At 36.7% G+C, this 27407-nt stretch overlaps 2 protein-coding genes across 2 annotated transcripts in view; both read right to left on the bottom strand.

Annotated features, from left to right (window-relative positions):
- Positions 1-2485: 2485 nt before the first annotated feature.
- Positions 2486-3487, bottom strand: LOC105390601. The gene is made up of 3 exons (XM_011561938.3): positions 3366-3487; positions 3115-3190; positions 2486-2829 (listed from the first exon to the last, which is right to left on the bottom strand). The coding sequence occupies exons 1-3, from the start codon at positions 3482-3484 to the stop codon at positions 2647-2649; spliced, it is 378 nt and encodes a 125-aa protein (XP_011560240.2). The 5' UTR covers positions 3485-3487; the 3' UTR covers positions 2486-2646.
- A 9664-nt stretch (positions 3488-13151) lies between these two features.
- Positions 13152-27407, bottom strand: part of LOC105388554 (synaptogenesis protein syg-2) — a 112490-nt gene continuing 98234 nt past the window's right edge. The window contains exons 11-17 of the mRNA XM_048625129.1: positions 24935-25092; positions 23642-23864; positions 21194-21409; positions 19670-19804; positions 17056-17160; positions 16290-16444; positions 13152-14689 (exon numbers count right to left, since the gene is read on the bottom strand). Coding sequence (XP_048481086.1) covers positions 14570-14689; positions 16290-16444; positions 17056-17160; positions 19670-19804; positions 21194-21409; positions 23642-23864; positions 24935-25092 — 1112 coding nt within the window. The 3' untranslated portion in view covers positions 13152-14569. The remainder of the gene's footprint in view (positions 14690-16289; positions 16445-17055; positions 17161-19669; positions 19805-21193; positions 21410-23641; positions 23865-24934; positions 25093-27407) is intronic.

Here is a 27407-nt window from a genome sequence, read left to right as displayed (position 1 = left end):
TCTAGCTACCCTTATTGTATAGCAGTTACTGTTAGATAAATATAAGACTTTATCAATGTCATTATTTACTTAAATTTACATAGGTACATTCCTAAAATATAATACCTTTGTTTTTTCCTTTAATAAATATAATAAATCAATGAAATATGGACATTAACAATTAGTTAGGATCTACTTCCGTTTTCAGGACCTTGTACTTTTACTGTACATACCTTGTTTTCATTTTTATTTTTTGTGTACCAACTTTTTATTGTTTAATTTTCTTTCTGTTTGCATTTGGTGTGTGTGTGCAGAGCACTGAATAAACGTTTTCTTTCTTTCTTTCTTATAATAAATATGATAGGCTTACCTAGTCACGGTGAAGGTCCAGACCTCGGCGAGGGGGCCCCTCGAAGAAACAATCTGAAGATATATTATCTTGATGTTCACACACAAAATTCATTTGTCCGTTTATAACATAGCAAACAAATATAATGTCTAATAGCAGCTTTTTTTTACCGATATTTCTCAAATTCACAATTATCCCGATAATCGCGACCGCGCCGAATTACAAAAGCTGAGCAACTAGACGAAAGCTGACAACGACTGAAATCTTGTCAAAGTAAAATTAACCTACCGTATAGAAAAGGATCGCAGATTGTTTTCAATCTATCCGCATACAAATATTAAAAGTGTTCGACCGGTATCGAATATTTTTTGCACCTTTCTACCTTTTTACTTGTACCTCCTGTAGGTTGGCTGGTAGAAAATGCTTTTAGCATTAAATCCACCTTATGTACACTTATATTTCATATTTATGCAATAAAGTATTAAATAAATAAATTTACTTTCATGCGTATTTGACTTCCAGTGTTGGAGGAGGCTCTAACTGGAACTTTTTTATTGCTCGCGATCACGAGTATTTAATATAAAAAAAAGTAAAAAAAAAATGTTTATTTGCACATAAAACACATAATACCTAAGTAAAATTTAAATCTTATTTTACAAAACAAAAAGTATTCTTGCGCACATCTTACATTTAAAATCACAAAATGAACATCCTCTCAAACTAAGTCTGAACTTCTAAATACTTGACAAGACGCAGGGTATGCAAGGATATTTTATTACTACCTACCCAAAATTTGCTGTGTTACAATTATTTATACTTATGATGATATAGGTATAGGTTATATGAATAAAATTGATGGGCCGTTCCCAACCCAATAATTTTGAGTAAAATTATATCTGTATTGCTATAGATGTAATATTTTTTTTGCATACACTTTATATTTATCTATTTTAAGGGTCTAAGCAGTGCGGAGGTAACTATATATTTATACCTACATACGAGTACAATATGTTCACGACTGTATTTCCCGAAGGGATAGTCAGAAACTCAGAAGTGACTCGCAAGCGATACCACAATGTAGATCTATTAAATCCACAAAAAATAAAATACTTATGCTAGTCTTATTAGTACACCTCTATCATGTACAGAAAATTAATTTATTTATAAAACAGTATCGTCCGGAACAGCCCTAAACTATTGAAGTGTATTTTCTCTCTAAAGTCTCGGGAGAGTGAATGGCTCAAATCGTTCAATATTGGTTCAACAGAGTTAATTACATTAGCGGTATAAAGGCACATTTTGTTGTGTACTCTCTTTAGAGCAATTGACTCACATCTTTATGAGTTTAGCCGCTCTACAAGATGGTTTTAAAAATTCAGGGTGTGTCGTAAAACACTGATAATGCAAGTTTATAAAAATATTTTACTAACACTATATATTTTATCATTATCATTGTCATGTAGCACCTACAGATTTTGCATAGGTATTTTCTAAATAAGTACGTTCCTTTCGATAGCCAGAGGGGTGGTATAATTTTTTTATACAACCAAAATAATCACATTGTCTGTTTTACGTCATGAAGAAAATAAATGGGTGGGGACAGTATAAATATGAAAATCACAAGTAAAATTGAGGCCAAATATTGTCGCGCATCCATCTCAATAAATATTGGAATGAGCCGTACAACATACGAGTGGAGCGTTCGTTTGTCCAGCGATTCATTTAAAATTGCAATCAGTGAGAATGTTTTTATTACAATTGATACGAGCATGGGTCGAATTATATTTGTTAACTGATACGAAAGTGTTGGTAATTTGTTGAGTTTATTTAAATGAGTCTATTCATTTTTAAACCATTCTTTTATAATTTGTAAAGTATTTTGACTCCTAGCATGACTCCGTTGACGCTAGATTATATACTTATGCATATACCTGGTACTAAAGCCCTTTTTTCATTAAAATCTAACAAATGAATGATAAAATGTATGGATTTAACAGTTGTTATGGGACTCATGATACATTTTAATTGTTGTCATTATGGTTTGATCTACCTCAACGAGGGTTTACCCTAGTCCGCGTTGTTCTATGACCTATTTAGTCTTATAGGATTCCTGAACCTTATAGGATTAATAACTAAAAGACACATAGGAATCGTTTCTTATTTATTTATGTATTTAAAATTACCTCACAGAAGAGAAAATCAATACACTACTTACATACCTAATAAATCTACTGAGATCATGTCTTAATTAGATAATATTAATAATATATAAAGGGAAATTTAACCGTAATGCCGTATTCATTATTGGTGTTACTTTCTTACATATTATATTGGATTCTTCTTACAAATCTCATGTAATCGTCGTCGTTGATGCGGTCCAATCTACATTTTCCGTTCTCACATTTGGCTCCGTTGTGGCAGCGCCGGTCCAAGGGCTGGCCCGGGGGGATGTACTCTAAGCTGATATCATTCAAGTAATCCGTGCAGGTTTCATTTATACGCTGAAATGGAAACAACAATTTTTTTTAAATTATATTTGTAAGTACACCTAAATGCCCTTTTTATGTTTTATCTTTTCTTAGTTACAAGGTTGTCTGGAAGAGATTTAGCGATATGACCGCCATTTGTGCATTTCTGTTACTTAAGTTAGATTTAAGTTTTTTATGGTGTGCAAATAAAGTTTATTGTATTGTATTGTACAATTATTATAATTAGATTACACTAGATTCTAGACGTGTACCCTAGAAGTTTTAGATTAAAATACTAAAATCTGCTTCAGAACTTACAGCAAAACATCGATCAATTTCGCAGCCCTTGCGGTATGTATCCATGAAGTTTTCATTGGTTGGGCAGCAAAATTTTCTGTAAAAGGCAAATTTTATAGTTATTTTTGAACAATCATAACATCATGCTACAACAGATAGTATAGATTTGAAAATTGCATTCGAGTTTTATTATTAATCATAATTTAGGTATATATAATATAATTATGATTAAAAAATAGTTAAGATTTTTTTACTACTATAATTGAACTTACTTTGGTGGAGGGATCAACCTCTCCATCACTTGTCTCGGCCAATATCGCGTGTAGAAGTCATCACTACTTTCGGCAAAGGCGAGGCTCATTGCATAAAACATGATACATAATAACTTCATTTTAGATTACTGAAATAAATAAAAACAGTTTTATTCACTTCTTTTTTATATCATGTTAGGATCTAAACGTAAACACCTAAGAAATTAGGGCCATTGGCTCGACAAACGCTGGCTCAAATGCACATTACCTAATTCACACAAAAATCACAAGAGTTTCAATTCACACTCAAAACAGTATGACTTCTTTAAAACTTAATAATAATTATGTACAATGCACCCAAAACCGCTATGAAGGAAAACCTAGATGTGTGAAATAGACAAGCGCAGTGGAAAATGGGTGAACTAGTTCAGTTTCCAATTTAGCGTCCCGATAAGGATTTAAAAAAAATACTGCATTTAGTATGTTACTGTCATAATATTATATTACAATTAAGCAATAAATTAAGTTAAAAATATTATGTTCTACTTACATTGGGGGGATATAACTTAAGGAACTATGGTTAGCTCTCTAGGAACTTGTAAAACAAACTGATATTTCCTTTAGATTTTCCCATGGTTTTATAGATAGTGTACCTAATTAATTCACATAAAAAAGGCAGTATTTTTTTCAGCCAAGTCTTTCTTTTCTTATTAGAGTCCACTTCATTGACCATGTTGAAGCCGTCCGATTAATTCAGTTCATTCAAATAATAAATTATACATAAAAATATAAAATATCGTAAATATGTTACGCTTTGAGAAGTGCATATTTAAACAAATTACCTACACACTACGCTAACACGACGGGCAAATAAACATGGAATGATAATATGTAGAATATTCTAGATCGAGATGTAAATGTATGGGAGATACCACTAAGTTACATACCGGGCGTCCCAAAAGTCAACGACATGTCTTGGAGGGCTGATAGACCAGCTCATATAAGTGGTACAAGATACAACTCACATAAACATATATATTGGTCACGTGACTCTGGCCTAATTAGCCGTGTTAGTCACACACGGCAAAAAGCCATACAACCAAAATTGATTGAAACCAATGAAACATGTATATCATGCTTACTTCACCAGCTGTCCTAGCCGCATGGCATCCTACAAATCTTATTCAAAAAAGCTTATAAAATCAATTTATTATAGGTATATTCGTACCTACTTACAAAGTACTTCAACATAACTATTATTAAATAATAATGTTGTAAAGCATCACTATAATAAGTTTTATTAATGTGGTGGACCATGTTTAAGTAATATGAACGTGAATCCATGGTAGTTTTTCCATGGAAATGAAATTGAGTCAGATGAGATTATGTAAATATTTCCAGTGATCCGTAGCAGGGTGTTATCAAGAATGAATATAAAATATGCACAACTAAGGCAAGGAGAGAAAATATATGGCATTGTTTTAATGTAACCTTACTCGTAGCATTTCAGTTGAATTTCAGCCAATCACACCGCTGCAATCATACTTCTTCGGACATTGGTAAATTATGTTTTCGTGTAACACGGCCCTATTAAAAAATATTATTATAAAAACTATTCATTGTCATTGAAGTATAATTAGTTTTACACTCACTAGCAAAGAAAAAGTTCTACTTACAAAATGCATGCAAATGAATTTAATTTTAATGAACAGAATATTTACATTTTTAGTTGGTAAATATTCTGATGCGATGTTAAAGTACTTCAATATTGCAGACAGCGTGATTGAGCTAGCCTTTTCAGTTTTGGAGTAATTTGGTATCAATGGATCTTTTTTATTGCTGCATAGTTGAGTTATAGCAGCGTGTATTTTGTATTAAATATACCCATAACATAATCTTCCTTTGTCAATAATGCCGAAGTTTGAAACATTTTTTACGGCATCGGCTACATTAAATTTTCATTTGGAAACTGTTACCATGAAGTTAGTAAATAAGGCTCTTTACTGCTGCTGTGTTCGTTCAGTTTATGGCGTCGTGAACTTTCGTCGTTTGAAGGCGTAAAATTATTTTTGTTGCAATATTTTTATATGCCTCGTCGAAATTTGGGAGCCGCCGGCGTGCTTGACCCATAATTCTATTATGTAGTCTGAGCCTATCTGAAACCTAGTTAAACATTGTGAGATATGGCGTTTCGACTTTCTCCGTGTTCGGCATCATAAGGGTCACAGTGACAGTTAAATAAAGTCCATTTTTCTCTCCACCTTTATTTGCAAGGTGCGGGTGCCTATATAAATAGAGTGAGTCGCCCGCGCGCCTCAGTTGGTTTTTGATTTTTGAAGTGAACACTTCGGCAAAATGGCTCAATGTAGCCACGGTTCTCGTCGGCTTCGCTCCGACGGGGAAAAATATAATATTGAATTTGCGGAGTCCTCGCTGCCGGGAGCTGTAGCGTGATGCGGACCAGGCGGCGCGGGGCCTGCCGGCTGCTGCGCACGCAGCCATTGCTGAGGATTTCGCAACGAAGGTTTGAGTTGATAAGCCGTGAGTAAAATGCTATTATTTACTGCTTTTAAAAGCTCAGCCACTGGTCATAATGCTCCGGCGCTTGGGGTTTTTATCCCACGCAGTAGGGTCCGATTCAATAGTCGTGGTGATGATTGATCACATATTCCGGTCCTACTAGTGGCGCTTGAGCTAGATACTTACATTAATGACCGCTTTAAGTAAAGCATATGTTAATTTTATACAGGAAAAAATAATAAAAATATATTTTTCTACCCTCAATTTCTAATATTTTTAGAAAACAGTTGATAAAAACTTTGCTATTACAATAATGCACTTACAGCTTATGTAAGGCTTTACAAACAGGAGCTTTCCAGGACCGTCATAGGATTTTTTACAGGAAGTACGTGGCTCCGAGTTTCAGTATGTTGGGACATTGTGGCATGTGCGGCGAGTAATGTGATCCGCCGGTACCTACCCGCTGAGGGTAGGCAGGCCGATTCGGTGAAATTGAAGTTTCGTGTAACCTGCACCCGGCCCTGTGCTCCTGCGCTGGCCGCCGTCTCGTGGCACCTGCATCGCAGCGTACACCCGGCCCTGCGCTCCTGCCCTGGCCACCGGTTCGTGCCACCTGCATCGCAGCATACACCCGGCCCTGTGCTCCTGCGCTGGCCGCCGTCTCGTGCCACCTGCATCGCAGCGTACACCCGGTCCTGGCCCTGGCCACCGGTTTGTGGTACCTGCATCGCTGCATAGACCCAGCCATGCACTCCTGCCCTGGCGGCTGTACACCCGGTCCTGGCCCTGGCCACCGGTTTGTGGTACCTGCATCGCTGCATAGACCCAGCCATGCACTCCTGCCCTGGCGGCTGTACACCCGGTCCTGGCCCTGGCCACCGGTTTGTGGTACCTGCATCGCTGCATAGACCCAGCCATGTACTCCTGCCCTGGCGGCTGTGTTGTCCCACCTGCATCGCTGCGCACACCTGGCACTCCTGTTCTGGTTGCCAGATCCAAACGCCCCCTGTCTGGGAAGAGATTTTATGCTCAGCGGAACCGCCTGCACTATTGCTAGCACGGTCATCATCATCATCAGCCATCATTATGAGTGACTTATTTAGAAGGTATCGAGTAACGTGCGCTATTCATCAGTGATTATGGCATATGCAGACGAACGTTTACTGCCAAGGTTGGTCATGTTAGCCATACAAGGGCACACCAACGAAGCATGAGTAACCACCTGCAGTCGCCGTAGCCGCATCGGCATGGATGACGACAAATTGGGTAACGTGCACCGCTTCTAAAAGTGTTATAGCACTTCAATTTGATACCTCCGCTGAGGTAGGGTATTCTATTAAAGCAGCTTTCTTCTGAACTCCCCAAAGTGACCTGTAGACTGCTCCTGGGGATAGTTGTGCAATCAATTTTTTATTTCGATGTCTCTGCTGAAGAAACTGTCTAATGCAGCTTTTGTTCTAAACTGTCTAAAGATCATTGGACTGCTCATGGGAATGGTGACGCACGGTAAGTACAGGAACGTTACTCTATACTGATGAGAAACGAACGAACGAGAGCTGTCGTGCAATCGGCACGTTTAATACATACAAACAGATAGAGCGGCTCGCGCCGCAGTGCACTGAAAGTTCGTTTTTCGTCATATAAAGTGACCCCCCAGACACTATCTTAAGTGTCATGACACATCGGCAGATTCCAGCTTTGAGTCTTTTCTTTTCTCGGCTGTGAGCAAAGTGAATCCCACCGGCGAGTGTTCAACCTAAAAGCACTGAGCTAATTCCTGATTTCGTGAAAGTCGCTGTTGCTATACCATACCGCTTCACAAGTTACCGAATTTATTATGATCCTACTGTCGGGTGATCATGATCGGAGTGTCATCGCGGTTTCTGAGTGGCACCATATTAGCTGTCTTCCTTATGTCCCAGTGGATTGTGAGAGTGTATAATCCGAGCTCTTTGTTGAAAAATGCGTGAACCTTCTACGCAGCAGCTGTCTACTAGTTGTGTATCGAATAAATCGAGTAACGGTGCTCTTGCACGAGACGACTACCTTTTGGTAAAATTATAACTTCCACTATTCTGGGAACATGCATATACCTACTGTGTACTGTGTATCACATCACGTGTAGCCGCAGCCCTACTCAATGTACGGGGCTAGATAATAAACAATGGCAGTCGTCATTAAATTTCTATGAATTTCGAAGGTCATCATTTGGAGCACAATCCAAAGGGTGAAAGTACCTATTCATGCCTAAACGGCTTCTCTAATGAAAATGTATTTTTAATTCGATTCTGGCGCAAACGTTTCATAACTATTTTTCAGCATTGTATCTGCTGAAACTACTTAGACTGACTGGTTAAGATGCAGACGTGCCGTTTTCACAATTCCATTTTGAGTAATCCTCAACTGTTTTATGGATCTTTCAGTTAGTTACGTACCTAGTTACCTATTAAAAAATTACTTGTGTCATGCTCGTACTCGCATCTCATTTAGGAGCTCTCTGGCCTCTAGCTGAAGGCTAGAACTGGTATATATATCTACTAAGCTAGTACAGAGTTATAACCGGGCAGCGGTGACGTGGTAGCTGCTTGATTTATTAGAGTTTGCGGAAAACTTTCTAAATAAGTAATAATTATTAGTCATAATATTAACTCTTCGCAGTTCTTTCAGAATGCAATACCAGGTCGCTGAAGTAGGTAACCTTCCTTAGCTGGACAACAACAAGCCTTTTTGTTTTAAAGAATGTCACAGTTATTGGCCGTTCCACTGTCATATCGATGTCCAAGGACTGTTTCTTGGGTATAGCTAACTACCTAAGTTTACCTATAGATAGCCGCAAGCTATTTGCTGTTGGCGAACTGTCAGTTCTGATTGATAAGTCAGGCTCGAGGTGGCTCGTCCAACTGTCCATGTTCCCGCCACCATGATTGTTGCTTCCACAGATTAGAGAGTCTATGTTGGCTGTCGTTGCATCAGGTCTGATCAGGTACAACTAACATCTTTACGTACCATCTTTATTTAATCGAGCTATTTTATTTTGTTTTATCCAGGTTGACTTGATGGTTTCAAAATCGAACCTACAACAATGTAAGTAGGTACCTACCTACGTACCTTTGAAGTTGCAATAAGGCGAAGCCTTAAGGTTTTGGCCGAGACCTGCCCTTAGTGTTGACGAACATACCTAAAGGTGACCTTGTTAATGTTTTTCATATGAAGTGCTGAACATTTTACTTATCCTGGTGGCATGACTGATCATTTACTTACCCAGTTAAGACATGTTAGCCGGGTTTCATTTATCAACTATTATAATTGTTATTGTTGTGTTAATCAATCTTTATTAATTGATGTCATCTACCAAGGAATGCTGCCAGAGCTCATAATATTCACACATGATGATACAGAATGATAGTAGCCCACAAAATCGGTGCAAAGGCTTATAAAATAACTTTCCTTCCTAGTAGGACTGCACAGGAACTCGTTAACCGCCGAGTTAGTTAGAATACAAAATTAGACTGTGTGTTACTTGTCAATCTAGAATATGAATATAGTGACCTGCATCATGTTTTGAAAAACTGAATACTTAGTTATCCGCCAGTATCACAGCCTTCATCTAATCTTTTCCAGTAGCTGATGAGGCTGAGATATTTAGTAAAATTATCTTCCCTTCAAGCACCACTCCTCGTTCCAAGGACTAGATGCCGCGCCAGGTGTTGCAGGCCGTGTCCTCGTACAGGGCTGACTGAGCAGGTCCTCGAGGCTCCAGGGTCGGCTGCTGCATTTCTGAGGTCAGTCCAGAATTACATACCCTAGTCAGCATGTGCTGACCTGAGCCCCAGCGGCCTGGATCGATATTCTACATTTTACAGCTTTTAAATATTGTTGCAAAGTATTTCACTGGTTCCATCCATTCGGCTAGTGTATGTTAAAAATATTGCCTTGACAATAACAAGATATTGATCAATAACTACTTATAAGTATTGCTTTCGAAGAGGCACTGTGTGTATCCATATGTATAAATACCTACCTATATGTATAGGTACATACCTTCCATAACTTTCTGACAAGTCAGGAGTAATAAGGAAGTACTTAAGTCTTATGTATACATATACCTTTCTTTTTAGTATATCTATTACCTAGAAATCTATGCATTATAAATTTATAGATACAAATATTTATCCACTGATATACTCATCAGTAGCTTATGGGTCACAGTTGGTTTTCTCTCCACCATGCGATAATAAACACATCTCACAATGTTTAACTAGGTTTCAGATAGGCTCAGACTACATAATAGACGCATTTTTCCTGAAATAAAAATGACATATTATGTATCTAGCCTATCTGAAACCTAGTCATTTCTGCATGGTGATATTACAACTGAGGCGCGCGGGCGACTCACTCTATTTATATAGGCACCCGCACCTTGCAAATAAAGGTGGAGAGAAAAATGGACTTTATTTAACTGTCACTGTGACCCTTATGATGCCGAACACGGAGAAAGTCGAAACGCCATATCTCACAATGTTTAACTAGGTTTCAGATAGGCTAGATACATAATATGTCATTTTTATTTCAGGAAAAATGCGTCTATTATTTTGAAGGAAACAGCAAATAAATATACATTTTAGTTGTATTACTAACGTCAAAATTATTGGTTGTGGCGGATATAGTACCTGCATATTATTATTGTGAAAGATGTAATATCGAAACTAAGATGGGATCGATTCCTATATACCCGTGACATGAACCAATGAGTACTTTGGAATATAATATTAAAGTATATAGATTTTGTTGCGTCGCCCATACGGTGTAGGAAACCATCAGTTCTAGCACCTCTAGAGGTGTGAACTCACCAAACCCGCAGTGGACCAGAGCATGGGGGTAAAGGTCTTAGACTAAATTTGGACCATTGCCCAAACTCCCTTCCTAAGAGAGTTTAGAGTTTAGATAGCTTTATACTGCTATTTTTAGCTAGCGTGATTATTATACACATATTAATAATAATTACTTGTAACTGCAAGCACTATGGCATGTTCCGTGAACAGATCAGTCAAGCGTTTCATCATTCTCAATATTGTAACGACGAGGATAAAAATAAAACAAAATACTTAAATCTTTTGAATTCTGATGTCTATGGCACTTGGCACTAGCAAGTTTTACGCTTTAAAAGCGTCAGGGAACAAAACAAATTAGTGTAAACTTCGAGTGCCGACTCCACTCGTTAGTACTTCAATTACAAGGGAGAAGCAAGTTGTACTGTGAAACCTGAGCTCACAGGACGGGATTATTAATTGTCTGTGAATTTAGAAGAACTTTATAAATCTTAACAAAATATATAGATAGATAGAATATTATTTAAAATATATTGCGATAAAAGAAGAATTGTATTAAAAACCTTAATCAGGATAATACAATTACAATACAAATCTTTACATTATGACTGTCAATACTTTTTTAACTTGTATGGTGAAAGAATAAGTTTTCATAGCTCGTAGCATGTCCGTAGCGCGTAGCATGTTCGTAGCAATGTCGTAGCTCGTAGCAAGATCTCTCGTTTCACAGTCAGCCAAGGAACAATTCAGACGAATGCCCACTAATCGCGTGCATGCTATGGACCACGTTATTTACATGGATGGAAGAGAAATTAAAGTGGTTGAGGGTTCGTTGCAGGTAAAGTGTCAATTACTGGGGCCGCATCGGCTCAAGCGTCAAACTCGATCAGTCGTTTGGAGCCGGCGAGCCAATCGGAATTGCAATGACTACCACTGCCATATAAGATTGCAGCTTCACTTTTATTGGGAATCAGTAGTTTGCATGTCTGGGCAAATAACGGTACTATTTGTTTGTAAGGTAAAGTAAAATAACAAACGATACAAAAAGTAGCTTTAAGCTATGTCTACCGGACAACCTAGTGTAGGTATAAAGTTTTTGCTGTTATTGCTTTAAAATATATGCATTTTTATACTTCATAGAAATAACAGTTCGTAAAAATACAACACATTGTACAGATTCATCATCATCATAAAATAATACTTATGATGTCATAAGCCCTAAACACACCTACAGCAGCTAAAATGCTGCGATAAATTATTGTCTCTTAATTGCAAATTGCAGGTACAACTCCGTTTAAAAGCGTGAACGAAAACGTAAAATACGTCAGAGTAACGTTTTCCCGTAAAGCTAAATTGAAGGGAAAGGCACACCATTACATATGCACACAGAGCCACTAGTCTGATCACGCAACGCTCCCGCCATGCCAGGCGTACGCTAATTCGTGCAAAACTGGATCAAGCGAGATATTACTGGCTTGAACCGGATGCGAGCAGATATTAACAGTTTGAGCTGCTCCCTATGATTAGAGCTAGCGTCATTGGTACTCCGCTTCGCCAGGTGTAATACGTTACATTATCCGTTTAATTGAATTCACTAATCATTTAGCAGCAAACCAATCAATAAACCTCAGCCTCGGAATGTATATTTGTAGAAACGGCGCGTTTAGCACCTGATATAGTCGGTTTATAACAACAATTCGTCCCCTGATTACCTTTGTCCTCAGATTACTCTTTTCACTCCCGCCGTAATAACCCAAGACCGAAACAAGGAAAACTCATCTCAAGCTATGTCCCTCTTTTTAAATGCGCCACCTTTAGCCCGACAACAAAAGATGAGGGCTTCGAATAAAAATTCTTATCACGAATGACAATGGGCATGCTCCACGTCTGAGGGGACAAAGTAATCTTTTTGACCTTTTTTCTTCGGCTTTTGGTAGATAAAAGTGGAGTCCGGGTAATGTGTAGATAACACCACCCAATGTATTAACTGGAGTGGGGTTCGGCGGGATTGGTCAATTGATTTCGTCCCCTTATTTGGATTAATGATGATTGGTTTCGGCCTTTTGATCGGTTTCTTATAAGATTTTGAAGGTGGAATGGTTTTAGTCGCGCCCGTTTCGCTCACCAAATTGCAATTACCATGTTATCGTATTAATTGCAGTTCTTCACACTTAGTAATGTACTTCGCATCGCTCTGTCTGACTGTCTCGTGATATCCTTAGAATATTTGTGGTTATCAACTCATTTCATTTAATATTATACATTTTATTATTAGATATAAAATATTAGTCATTATTATAAGTCTCTCTAGAAGGAAAGAACATAGTGCCATTTATTTAAATATTAAATTATGTGCTTCCTAGACGGTTAAAAAAAAGTTTGTTTTATTAAGTGGTGACAAGTTTTCATTAAAAAAAACACAAAACATTGCAAATAAGCAAATTTATTATTTTGAGAAGTTTTACACATAAGTATTCATTATGTTTCCTGCTTAACATTTACGATATGTCAAGAAGTCTTTGAAGAATCACCAAAATAGTCAGTGCAGTAAATATAAACAAGTAATAGCTAATATTTAATATGCAATGAGTTTTAATTGCAAAGGAAAACCTCTGTACACTTTAAAAATAAAACATTTAGGTAATTATTTATCTGTACAAAGAATTAATTATATTTTTGAGCAAGAAACTAAAATTTAAAATTATGATGTAGTAACATATTGCATCAACATTTACGATAATTTAGTATTCACAAACATTTTCCGACTTTATAATTCTTTTATTTACATTTACTTATATTTACAAATATAATTTCGATATAGTGTTTAGGTTTGTAACATTTTACGTTTATTAAGTAGTATTATTTCATATACTTTAGTTCATATTCACATAATTATATCATAATCATACACTTAAAGTTAGATAAAAAATTTATAGCATCACAGTAAATTTCATTTAATACAAAACCGATACTTAACAAGAAAATATAAATATTAGCATAGGAAAAAAGAAATAAAAACATACAGACATATTGAGAACCTTTTCCTTTTTTGAAGTCGGTGAAAAAGTACATTCGATAACTAAAATCATGACTGTTATTTATATTATGAGATAACGTACTTCTCTGTCTCGATCTCTTAGATGTAGTAGCTTCCATGCGTAAAAATATGGTTTAATTCATTATTATAAACTAAAATTAAACTTAGTTTAAATCTAAATTTCGCTTTATTATTTTTATTGTCTATTCGGAAATCAGTGAGTTCTAAATTCCTTACAGGCTCTTTTTTATTAAAAAAATGTGAACACAAGTTGAGATATTGTATAAATAACTAATTTATTTTTTATAACAAGGATATAATAATATTCATTTAAACTAGAACACCGGCAGCTTAATCAGTATAATTTGTATCGTAATGGAAGGTGAACAAGTTTATTTTTGTTCTGTTTTAAATTGAATGCAAGTTGCTAACTGACCACAAGTATTACAACAGCCGGTGAATAGTAAATAAAAAAGCTTAAAAGAATTTCAATTTTCCTAAACTAACTTAATAATTTTTGCAAACGTGAGTAAGTAATTGCTATACAAGTAGTTATCGAGTATTAAAATCGGTTTCAAAACAATCACATCATTTTGATTTACATTTATATTTACACAGACATTCCAAAAATACATACCGAAAAATAGTTGCGCTAAAAAAAGAACCGAGACCCTGTCCTCTTGGTTTCGAAAAAACTTTATCCGTGAACACATCAAAGTCTACGTAAACAGACAGTAGTAAACCAAACATGTAAATAGAGAGTATATTTGTCTAGTTATTTATAAATTTGTCCAAAAAATTTAAACTAAAATAAACGTGTAGTGAAGTAGGGGTTGCGTTTAGACGCAGCTCTCTCTAGCGTTGGCTAGTAGCGGCGTTCTTGTCGTGACGACTTCTCTCCGTCGTGACAGAGTGCCGCTTGTCACGGAGCGCCGGTCCTCGGCCAGGGTCCCGATGCTCTGTGGAGAAACGACACGTCACTCAGAATGTTTAAAAATAGCTAACCAATTAGGCTGTTTTTAACAGTATGCGGATTTCATCGCAAACGCGAGATGGCACACAATTTTCCTGCGTCTCGCGTGCATATTTCACGCGTTACAATGAATACTTGAACGCGTGCGGGGCAATCCCGCGTGCGTGATCAAATCCGCATGCTGTTAAAAACATCCTTAGGCTGAGAATCGAGCGAACACGTTTACCTAACCTACCTACATCTAGGTACCTACGGGTGTGGGTATGATGTTTACTTTACACGGACGAACGCCTTGTTTGCTTTGGGCAATTGGGACGTTTAGAATTCTCATTTATACCTACTTAGTTAGACTTGTTTATTTTACATTACACCAATTTGATCCTTTAAAAAATACTTTCCTCATTTTCCAGTGTTATGTGTTTCCGTATTAGCACGGTTAAAGAGAGACTGTATGAAAACATCGGGGCTTAATAAATCCCAATTCTTCAAACAACATAAGAGTGTGATGTATTTGATAATGCTAAGCCGTAAACGTGCCTGCATTATGGTGTTACGGAAAATAAGAAGTCTCAAATCCCTGTACTACAAAAACGAAAACAATAAAAGACCAAAACACAATGAGAGAGCCAAAATGGAAAGTCTTATAAGCGAGTTCATTTCAGCTCAGGTTGCTACTTAGAATGCGTACAACGTTTTTTTTTGGATGAAAACAACTTTATAGGCTGATTAAGTCTGTTGTCGAGTGTGTGGAAATCCCGTCTCCGCGGAACAGATTCGATAAGTGGAACCTTTCTTCGTCGCGATGTTGTCGCTCACTCTATCATCCTATGATTGCCTGGTACTTTGATGTTACATTTTGTATTACAGGAGCAAAATGTGTACTATGAAATCTCATATCCTGGTACTTTGTGAGTTGACAGGACATACCTTTGACTATAGTGAGTAGAAAAGCATTAAAAGAATAGCTTGCTTGTCTTTGTCTTGAAGTTCAATCAATACGTGTTTTTTAGGGTTCCGTATAATAAAAAACGTCACCATTAATTTAGTTTGGTTTTCTTATCTCATAATTTTGGGACATCACACATCTACCTTTGTATCTAAAGCTGTTCTATTGAGACCTAGCGATATCGCTATATCGCGCTCCGCCCACAGCTAGAGATGCTAGAGTCGAGGCGGCGTCGCGATGGCGTCGTAGAATACGCCTCTAATTTACAGACTGTCGAAAAAATGGTTTAATAAGCTGAACGGAGGTAAGTAAGGTAGGTAAGTAGTACCCTTTGTTAACCATCCTGCATCACTAAAAAGGCACGGATATATACAGGTTGTTGCAAAAAGGGTATACTAAGCCGAAAGGGGGTGACTCAGGGGGCAAAAAAAAATTCGTTATCCATAGTAAAAAAGTCACGTGACCAACAAAGTTTCTATGGAAAAGGAAATATTTTTTTCGTGAATTTTCAAAACTCGTAGAAAAAAAGTTCATCAGGATAACCCCCTGAGTCACCCCCTTTCGGCTTAGCATACCCTTTTTGCAACACCCTGTATGCACCATGCACTGTACATGAAGCGACAAAAAACACCCTGTATACCTGAGCATCAGAAGCCGGCGTGTTGGGCGTGTGCGGCGTGTGCGCCCGCGCGTCGTGCAGACTGCCCGAGCTCCGCGACGCGGCTGGCGGCGACACCACGGCGCCGTAGGGCGGCGGCTCCGGCGGCCGGTCGGCCTCGCGGGCGCAGTTGAAGTCTACACGGATCAGGGGTAGCAATATTAGTTAACACTTAATAAGGAAAAGGGATAATACACTCAAGGGCAATGAAAGGTTACACTGAGAAACTTTAGAAGTAATTTGGTGATTATCTCACTGGAACTCTTACATTGGTCGTGAGTGTATCATAAGAATTTTGGATATACGAAGTGATTTGGCCTCATCATCATCATCATCACACTTTATAATATGTAAAGTTAGATAAAGAGTGTGTCTGGAATAAAGCAGATGCTCTCAATGTAATAATAATTATGTATCTACGTGACTATTTATTTAAATATTGATGATATTGACATGTCATTATATATAAAAAAAATTATAAAATAAAATAAATATTTATAAAATAAAATAAAATAAAATTTCGAGTTGAAAATGTAATGTAAAGGTAATCCAACATACACTTAAAAATAAGAAGTCAATACGAATACATTTAAGTTAAATATTAACAGCCTTTCAGCGTGTGATTCTGTAATCGGCTCACAAGCGCGTGGCTTATATCGTTTTATCGGAGTTTCCTGAGCGTTATATTTCCTTTTAATATCACATTCACTCATAGGTATACGGGCTCTTAATATAATGTATTTCCTACCTTTTCCGAGTGGTACCACATCCGGGTTCTTGTCGTCTGGTTGTATTGGCGAATGGTTATTACTCTGTATTGTGCCTTTGTAGCCTTTTGAGCTCTGGAGCGGAGCTGCGGAAGAAACGTCTGTTACATGTTGTATCAAATAGAGATTCCCCTACAAATGGCCAGCAAAACGTATCATTAAAATAATAAGTTTAGGGCAATTTGTTTCGTTGAAAAACGAGTTTAACACATTTACAATTCTGCCCCAAACTGGGCAATTGAAAAAGTAAATACTATGATTAAAACTCGTATCTGACGAAGTAAATTCGTGACTAGTGCCAGTAAAATGGGAAAACAATCACGATTCACGATCAATAGTTTTCAGTAAACCGTAGTCGTCAGGTTTGACATCGCACCTCTATAATTTACTCGAGTCAAGCCAGACGAGTGATTACTATAAGATCGATGGCAAAAATCGATTATGTTTATGTCGAATTTCTCACGCGAAGATGTTGGCACGCTATTCAGAAGTTATCCTTTGCACCCCTGGCACTACCCTGGCACTGAACTTGATATATTGAGCTGACTTGGAATTCATTTCAGAATAGATGCTTTCGCTAAACAGCAGTTTTAGAAGACAAAAAGATATGTCTGCGATCTGTCCCAGCAGAATGCTCTCGCATATTCGAACTCACTAAATTATTTCGCCTTTGAACTCGACATGTACGTTTCACGTACGAATATGTTTTTAAACAAATGTTGCTGACATCCCTGTTTTTGGCAAATGAAAATTTGTTTCATGTTTTCAGCAACTAGAGTAATGTTAGGTATACCTTGGTGTATATTTAAAGATACAATTTTAATGATGCTCTTTTTTACGTTTTATCTATATAATTGTATTGCTTGTATAATTGTATTAAAGCGCTAAAAAATAGAGCTGTCTAGCAGATATAGTGGTTAACAGATATTTACGCTCCTTAAAAAACAAGTAGAAGAAACAATTTCATTTTATTATTTACGATAGTATAATTATATATTCAGATTGCTTAAAATGCATTAGCCATAATAAGAACACATTAATATTTAAATCTTAAAAACTTGCTATTTTATTTACAGTAAGAAGCTTGACATGGTTCCCGTGTGTTCGGCGTAAGGTAAAGGAATAGTGGCATCCTCCACAATTCTCTAGTAATAAAGCCAAAAATTCGAGGCACGCGACAAAATCTGCTACAATTTCCTGCAAACTTGCCTGCAGTGAAAATTTCGATTTATTTTACCAAGTTTTCTATCTACTGAGCAGTTGAGTATTTTTGGCGTCATCGACGGTGACACTTTTGTAACAAAATTGAGTGCTTTTATGAATATTTCATATATATTACTACCTACCTACCTACTATAAAAGTTATCATTAGCATTAAATTCAGCTTGATTGATAAGGTAACATTGAAACCAAGCAGCACTAACTAAAATATTTGTATCAGCTGCAATCTTGCTCCTTGCATCTTTCATCTTATACTTTCCCAACGCCAACGGAAATTATATTTTGAACCGATCTTGATAAAACACCAATGTCCCTTCTTTAACAAAGCAACCACTGGGCCACTTTGTAATATTAAATGTACTATAGGGAAAGTTAAGAAACTTTAGTTAAGTTTATTATAACATGGTTGGTTGAATAATACACACACACACACGCACTCACGCCTTGTACTAATGTACTCCCTTGCGGGGTAGGCAGAGGTGCATTGCTGCACCCACTTTTCGCCAGAGTGTTATGTTAGTCCCAATGTAATAGGGGGCGGGCCTATTGCCATTTTACGGGCACATCCAAGACCTAAGAACAAATATCTGTGTTTAAACAAATATCTGCCCCAGCCGGGAATCGAACCCGGGACCATCGGCTCAGTAGTCAGGGTCGCTAACCACTACGCCATTCGGTCGTCAAATGAATTATGATTATAAAGTAGAGATGGGATGCACCTAAATTAGATAATTTTAATGGTATGCAATATTATATTCAATACACTTTTTAATTTTATTGCATGTTTTTTTTTGGCAAATAAATGAATTTTCTTTCTTTCTATACGAACAAAATGGTTATTCACATACAAAATCAAAGCAAAAAACTGTCCGCATTTTGTTTACCATCAATCCGTTTCAAGTACAACCTAATGGCAACCATTGTAGAACCAATAAATAAAGTCACAAATTTTCTAACGGAACTAATTCAAAATAACAGCTCAGTGGTAGAAGTAGGGTGTTATTTGTCAAGATAGTGTTTCTATTGCACTAACACTCCATCATCATCAGCCTATAGCAGTCCATTGCTGGATGTAGGCCTCTCCCGACTCACGCTACTGGATGCGATCTATAGCACTGACGCTCCAACTATGTAGTTTGTATTAAAATATCATTGTTATGTCCAAGCTTAGGAAGGAAGTTTAGACCTTGGGGATATGCACAAAGGTTCCATTCGAGAGAGACAAGTGCAGGAACTGACACCTCCACAGATAAAAGAATAGAATCATTAGTGCTATGCCTACCTTCATACAGCATGGGTCGAATTAGTGACTTGAGTTGACAGAATTTTTGATAGCCCTACTGGTTTATATTACAATATCCTTGGCATGCCTACCTTCATACTGCATGGGTCGGTGGGTCCGCTTCTTCAGCAGCAGCGCGAGACAGAGGACCAGCACGAGCGCGCCGGCCAGCCCCGCGGCGGAGCCCAGCGCCCAGCTCATGTCCCACCCGCTGCTGCTTTTAGCCTCTGTTAAAAAAAATGACATGATATTATGTTATTTTTCTGTTACTTAGTCGAAATTTGGCTGCAAGAAATGGGTAATATTTTATATACATATTATTATGTTATATGCCTTTGTATTATGTTATAATAATATGTGTGTTTTTATGTGTAACTGTTCTATTTTATGTTTGCTTGTGTATGTGTAACAATAAAGTGTCTACGTTGACATTACTAAGGGGGTGAGTCTGGAGATCATTGTGATCAAGTTTTCTAATATTCTTTAACATTCACGAAAAAAATTGTTGTGCTCGGGACTTATAACTATGGTCGCATGTTTTTCACGAATGTACAAAAGTCGTATTGCTAACCACTTTGGAACAACCTGCAGTTAACATTACTTTCCACATGTTTTTCTAACATGATTTATCGCGAAATTGATTAATGAAGTGGCTTCAAAATCGAGCCGTTACAGACGAAACACTCAATTATCGACTTTAAATATTGAAAACATTTTCAATTACCAATGTAATTAATTTCTACTGTCAATATTTAATTAAGGAACCCAAAAGAAGTTTTAATTATAGGTATATTTTCTTGATGAAATTGAATATTTTTATATTTATTTTCGTAGTAGGTATGTTTTTATTTAGTTCTTGTTAATATTTTTAGCAAAAAATATTAATCAAATGTCAAGAGCACTAAATAAGGTTGACGATGGAAATAACATAGATATAGGTACCTACTTATTTAAATTTTTCGCCAAGTATCACACAGATGTGTGATATTATATTTATGGGTAAATAATATTATGTTAAATTTAACTACTACATATTATTCATTTATTTATTATTCATTTTTACAAAAATGTTAAAAAAGAAATTCACCATAAAAAATATATGAATTCCTAAATAACCATGGTTTCGGAATGTCTCATATCAGAAAGTTATTACTTTTCAGATTGCTTTGAAGATTCTACGCTGATAACATTCAGCCATTGTTGCGATTGTATCTCGCCGTTACATAAATTATTACTTACACAGAAATTAATATTACGGTTTCTGAGTAAATATTTTATTTTATTTGGACACAGTAAATAATATGCTTTCTGCGTAATATGCTCATTTTCTATTTTATAAAGAAAAAGTTTCTGTCGATTATAATTTATTATATTAATAATACTTATATTATATTAACGAATTAAACATATCATTAAATCGATATGGCAATTTCATATAAAATGTATTAAAATTTTTAAAACGATTTCTGATTAAATAATAAACACGTAGGTATAATTATAATTGTGTGAGAATTATCGCCATCTTACATCAGAGAACTGCATCGTCTTCAAAATATCACTAAATATGTTAGATATTATAATAATTATATTATTAATCCATATCATAATCAACATACCCGTATGCAGCGCCAACCGCGACAGTGTATGTATCCTCAGCGTCACAGCTTCGGACCGGCCTCGTGCGTTATGTGCATAGAACACCATCTTCAATGCTCGCCCGGCACCGAGAGCGCGCAGTCTCCACAGAGGCGAAGCAGCAGTGGAATTTGCCACGAGCGATCCCGCCGCCCACGCCTCCACGTAGTACGTGGTACGAAGGCCGCCGTCATAGCCTGAGGGATATTGCAATATTGATGTATTGGGTTTGTTAACGTTCATTAGCGTATAAAAGTTGAGGCACGTAAATAAAGAGAGAGATTATAATATTATACGTGATTCTGTAACTCCTGTTTTATTGAAGTACAATTAGTTTATGAATATAATAATATGTTTTCATAATTAGTGTGATTTGAATAAACTTGACCCAAAGTGACTTGCTCTGCACGAAAAAATTAATATTATTGTCTTCATCCTTTCAGAAGTTTTCAAGCTACATGTACCTAAACCTAAGTAGACTATATACTTTTAGGTGTTGTCAGCTAGCATAATTATAGCTTACAAAACGTTTATACCATTTTCCAGAACCAATGATATGGGTGACACTTTAAAATTTTCCATTTAACGCATGAATACTATTGCAAAATCTGTCATTTTCTTGACAACAACCACAGATAATATATATTTCTTGAGTACACACTTTGGTAAAATGGAACGTACTAGAGACGGGACACATCAAAGTCGACGTTCTGAAATCGATAAAATATTAGAATTTTTTACATTGTATTATAGTAAGTAGGTATATAGTATTTCTTACTTACTTTCTCATCAACAGCTTTAAAACCAACTATGATGTTTTTAATCAGAGTGCATATCTCTCTCATGCTGCCTCTCAGAATAATAACAATTTTAATATATTTTATTAATAATCTACCCTCATGTAGTTCATCGATATCCTTCGTATAATTTGAGTAAATTTTAATTTATGGTTTTATTATCCTATTGTTGTTGGAAAATTTCGGTCTGTTTTTTGTCATTTTGTTTGTTATTTTTGTCAAAATGCCGAGAAAGGCTGTTTTAAACTCGGAATGTCGTGAGTTTTTAATTCATTTGAGTTTGTTTGATAGAACAAAAAGAATTATATTACAGGACTGTGACTATTTGGCTCGGATAGATTGTTTGCAAGATGAACTGATCATCAATGTCGGTGTTTAATCTGACACATACAAATTGAACCGTATAAATATCGATAGGTACAAGTCGATAGAATTTTACTCTCGGACATCTCTAAAACTGCCAAACTCAAAACGTCATGAAAACGTCCCCCATATCATTGGTTCTGGAAAATGGTATAATATTTTAAAATAAGTTGAATGCGCGTTTACTGTCACATAAAATATGTATTTATAATTTGACCACTCCGGAAATTAAAACTACCAACACGGAAGTACATAGCATAAATAAACAAAGCGATTTCATAATATCATATCATACATAAAATTACGACATGAATACCGGAAACATATGAATTATCTCTCATTAGCAATCAATATGAATTTTATTACGATTATACGGGACCCGGAAGCAAACATCATCAATTCATCAGAAGTTATTGAAAGTATGTAGCAATCATTGTAATACACTACCCAATACTTCATAGTTTGTAGGAACTTTCTTTCTATGTTATTTCAACTGTGTTGATTTCACGGAATTATTATATTATAATTTAGGATAAGGATTAGATTCTTATAATTCTTCTTATAACATTACACAGGTTTTTATATAGTAGTAACGATAATATTAGTTTTTTTTCAAAGATTTCATTGCGAAACGAGTATCGAACCGAATGTGCCGCATTTCTACATAAATAACCTTCGGTCTGACTGGTCATCATTCAAATGAAAACTTAGAAAACCTTTTAATACATAATACAGACAATAGGTATACTATAAAAGCAAATTTTCTAGAAACTAATTTACCTGTAGGCCGTTCTGTACAAAATGCGTGTTTAGGTATATTGTTCTAAGAAGGTAACCCTGACATGGTGGCCACCTTGCTAGACACAAACGTAATCAGGTTTTCCAGAAATATTACCAAGCCTGCATAAGTGTATTCAGAAAACCTCTAACTTTGTTTAATATGCAATTTAACTAGTTTATGATAGCAGTTTATGTGATGCGCGGTATTTAATCAGCCTAGAGCGTGATGACGTCATGTGGTTGCGGTTCCATAATAGGACACGCGACAGCTAATAGTGATCTGAATATATCCTAACAATATTGAAAAAATGTTAAATATTTTATTAGTCAGCTTTTATTTTCGCGATTTCACTATGGAGAACAATCACAACCCATCACGTCTCTATTGCTGAGGCATGGCTCTCCTTTCAATGAAGCAAGGGTTTTAAACCTAGTCCACTGGTCTAGTGCGGGTTGGTGTAAAAGTCAATAATTAAAAAACAAACATACCAGCAGAACACCGTAGCTCCACGGCATCGTCGGTCAGATTCAGAGCAGTACAATTGAGCGGAGGGTCCGGCTTGACTGCCGGCAGCACGGTGTATCTGCACGGCTCGATCTGCTGCCCCGCCAGGTTGGTGGCCCTGCACGCCAGCGACCCGTAGTCCGCTTCTGTGCTCGGCGTGAAGTTTAGGATCGAGCGGCCTGAATGCGTCTCGATCGTGAACTTTGCCTGTTTGGGGAAAGGTTGAAATTTTAAAGTAATTTATAGAGCTATTCAATGTAATATGAGGTAGTATTAAGTAATTTTGTTTTAATATAATAAGTTTAGTTACACATACACTATGAATTCCACGCAAATACGATTCATCACAGTCGTCATTCTTGACAGTCAAATCTTTAGATTCTACACAATATAAATATTAATTCCTCAGAATTGTGCCCCGCTGAAAAGGCTTAATTCATTTATGATTTAGATTGCCACCATGCTATGTAAACCCGATCTACCTAAATGTATAATACCTATTCAATTTCACCGAATACACACTAAGATATCAATTAATTTCTCAGCAAATCACTACTAATATCTGTCGTAGTTTACCTGACTGGATGCAACCGTAACATACACTTCCCAGCAGAAGTTAGGTACATAATATCATGTACATTATATACCTGTGAGGCTGACATGTAATGTGACACGCTTTCCACATATCAGAATTATATTACGGCTGCTAAGCCACTCCAATATCGGGACTCGATCGCAAACTTATGTATGTATGCATTGAGCGTTCGCAATAAAAGCTAGAGTTGATTTCCTTTAGCGAGCGAGCAACAGATTAGAAATTCATAGGGTATAAGCTCTATTGGAGTCCGCGAGGAAGTTTTAGGTAAGTTACAGGAAGAGTTTGTGGAAATACTTATATAGTACAAGTAAATGGGAAAATGCAAATATTTTGTACCCGGATATCACCTGGGAAAAGGCTGACAGACTTGTGTTTATCTATGTACTACGGAGTATACAAAAAAAGCATCTAGTAAAATATGTTAAGTATTAAACCGACTTTAAAGTTAATACATATATTACCTCTTTTAAAATACAAATATAAACTGGAGATTGTTAATCCAAAAGCTAAAGTTACTATTAGTTATACGGTTTTTATACCAAAAAAGGGGCTCTTTTTCTAATAAATAAACAATTAAAGACACACAAACTTCCCGTTCACTTTCCCGAGCAACAAAGTTACACCCACATTCTCTTTTTTATCAACGGAACTTTTCTTTCTTTCTTATAATAAAACTTACGGCGTCTAGTTCTTGAGTTCCCATTGAATTATTTAATGTCCACTGAAAGTTCTTCGGTATGGGGAACCCGTCCACCTCGCAGGTGACCCGTACGGCCTCGTTTAGGGCTGCTCCCACTATCAGGGGGGAATGGATCTTCGTAGCGCATATAGGCTTATCTGAAACAAATGTTACTTTGTTAGGATTGTTATGATCATCAAATAAATGCAAATGCATAGTCTGCAAGAATTCAGTCTAGGGCATGAGTACTTTTTTAAGACTGGAAGGTTACTGCCATAACCTCGAAGACGGGTCGGATGTATATTGTATAACACAGCACAATCATATTATGCCCATGTCCAGTTTTTAAATAAGTATCTGCCCCGGCCAGGATTCAAACCAGGGACCTTTCATGTATAAGTTAGTGAACTAACGAAGCACCGTTTGGACGTGAATTCCAGTAGACACAATAAAACTTCGTTAATTAAACTGAAATTATGTCATACGGGGGCGGGCAAACGGACTGCCGATCTTATCAGAAAAAGGAGACACACAACTTTTTAACGACTTTCCAACAGTTGTTGAACAAGAGCCGCTTGTAAAGACAAGTAGATGGCGTAACCTAGTTCCAGCTCTTTTATACCCGCCCAGTATATCACCGTCGAAATGTCAATATGAAGGATTCCCGTGGCCCGCGCCAAAGCTGAAGTATTTTATCATGATAGCGTTGCATTGGATTGCAACTCGGCAGTATCGCAGGGAGCAATACATCAATTTATTCAGAGACCCCAACTCGCCTGCTACGGCTTTACACCCCGTCGGCAAAGTAAATGGAATTCAGCTCAATCTCGTGTGTATGGCACATCGCTCGCAAATAGACTGCGGCACGACTACGGTCGCTTGCAACGCTCATCGGTCAGTTTGCTGGTCTCTAGGCACTTCGTTTGCTACCTTCGTCATTGTAGTAAAGACAGTAAAAATATTAATAGATTTAGATCCCTCTGAGCTCATATTTTTTAGGCTTTTAAGCAAACTAATCGCTCGTTATTAAGAGCGCATAACGATGACTGTTGCTTAGAGTGAGCGCAAAACTAGCTAACTGTGTGTGTGTGGAGAAAACGTCATACTAAACCGATACGCCGCCGCTAACTCATTCAGCGGAACGATTTTACTACTAAGAACGTAGCCTAAGGTTTAATTATGAAATGCGGTGTCCTTACGTGTCGACAATTTACGCCCGTTGACTAACAAGATTGTGTATTGGAGCCATCTTAGAGTACAGGCACGCCAACATAATCTTGTGGCTTCCACAAGCTAGCTAGCGGTCATTGTAGCTCGGATCGACTATGAAGTATACGCTCCATGGATGCGGATAGATTAATTGGTGACATATAAAAAGGTGATGCATGACATAAGGTTTATTATTAATTATTGATTAACGCATGCGCTTCTTGTTATCCCAATACACTCAAGAGTGAATTTTTTTACGCGAAGCGAAACTGACGAAAAATTTCTAACTACTGACTACAAAAACAACTACTGTAACTAGTGTAAACTATGATTGTATGTTGCATTGTATGTTGTGTACCTAAATTTTCCTAAAGCACAGTTCGATACTGAACATCTGGGTACGAGTGCAAATATTGGCTCGTACGTAGTGGACCTCCAGGGTATTCCAGTTGCTCTGCGATAATGCTCCGATGGCTTTAATGGTCAAACTTGAAATGTGGATGGATGCTTGTTCGAGGTAACTTCTCGCTTCTATAAAGAAAGCTAATATACTAAGTATGAAATATTCTGTTTACAGTTTGTTATCGTGTTGAGATAAATTGTTGTTTTTGAAGTTATGTTGAGTCGGGGTTCACTTTTTGTATTCAGTTTTGTGAAAAGGTAAAATTAGGACACATGACACACATGTATTGTATTGTAAGCAGGGGTAGCGCTTAAATATGCATACTCGATCGTTACCTATATTTTCAGACGGATCGAAATCGTATTCATTCATTATTACTGACAATTTAATGACCATCATTATGATACTGAAACACAACAGTCTGGAAAATTTTAACAGCTGATCAAGTCAAAATGAGGTAGATAATAAAGATAATACCTATGGGGCAGAGAAAAAATAATGTCCAGTAAAAAAAAGTCCTGCTAACATTCCAAGGAACATTTCTTATAATTCCGAAACAGAAGCAGAACTGGAGAGGAACGAGTTGCTTGCAGCCTCCTTTATTTATAATATCACAAAGGTTAAAAGGAAACATAAATTTTTCATGATATTTTTATTTTTAAAAGGAAAACCTCTTTCCTCATAACTTTCCACCTTGAGCTGTGTTCAGCGCATAAAAACAATGTTTGTTTTATGACGCTCTGTTGGATTGCTCTAAGGTAAGGGTCCAGATGAACTTTGAATTTTGTTATATTTTTATTTATTATATTAAGTACCAACATAAAAAAAATATCTTACAAAATTATATTTTTTACATTGGAA

Source organism: Plutella xylostella, chromosome 13, assembly GCF_932276165.1.
Source record: "Plutella xylostella chromosome 13, ilPluXylo3.1, whole genome shotgun sequence".
NCBI lineage: Eukaryota > Metazoa > Arthropoda > Insecta > Lepidoptera > Plutellidae > Plutella > Plutella xylostella.
This window is presented reverse-complemented; position numbering and strand designations above follow the sequence as displayed.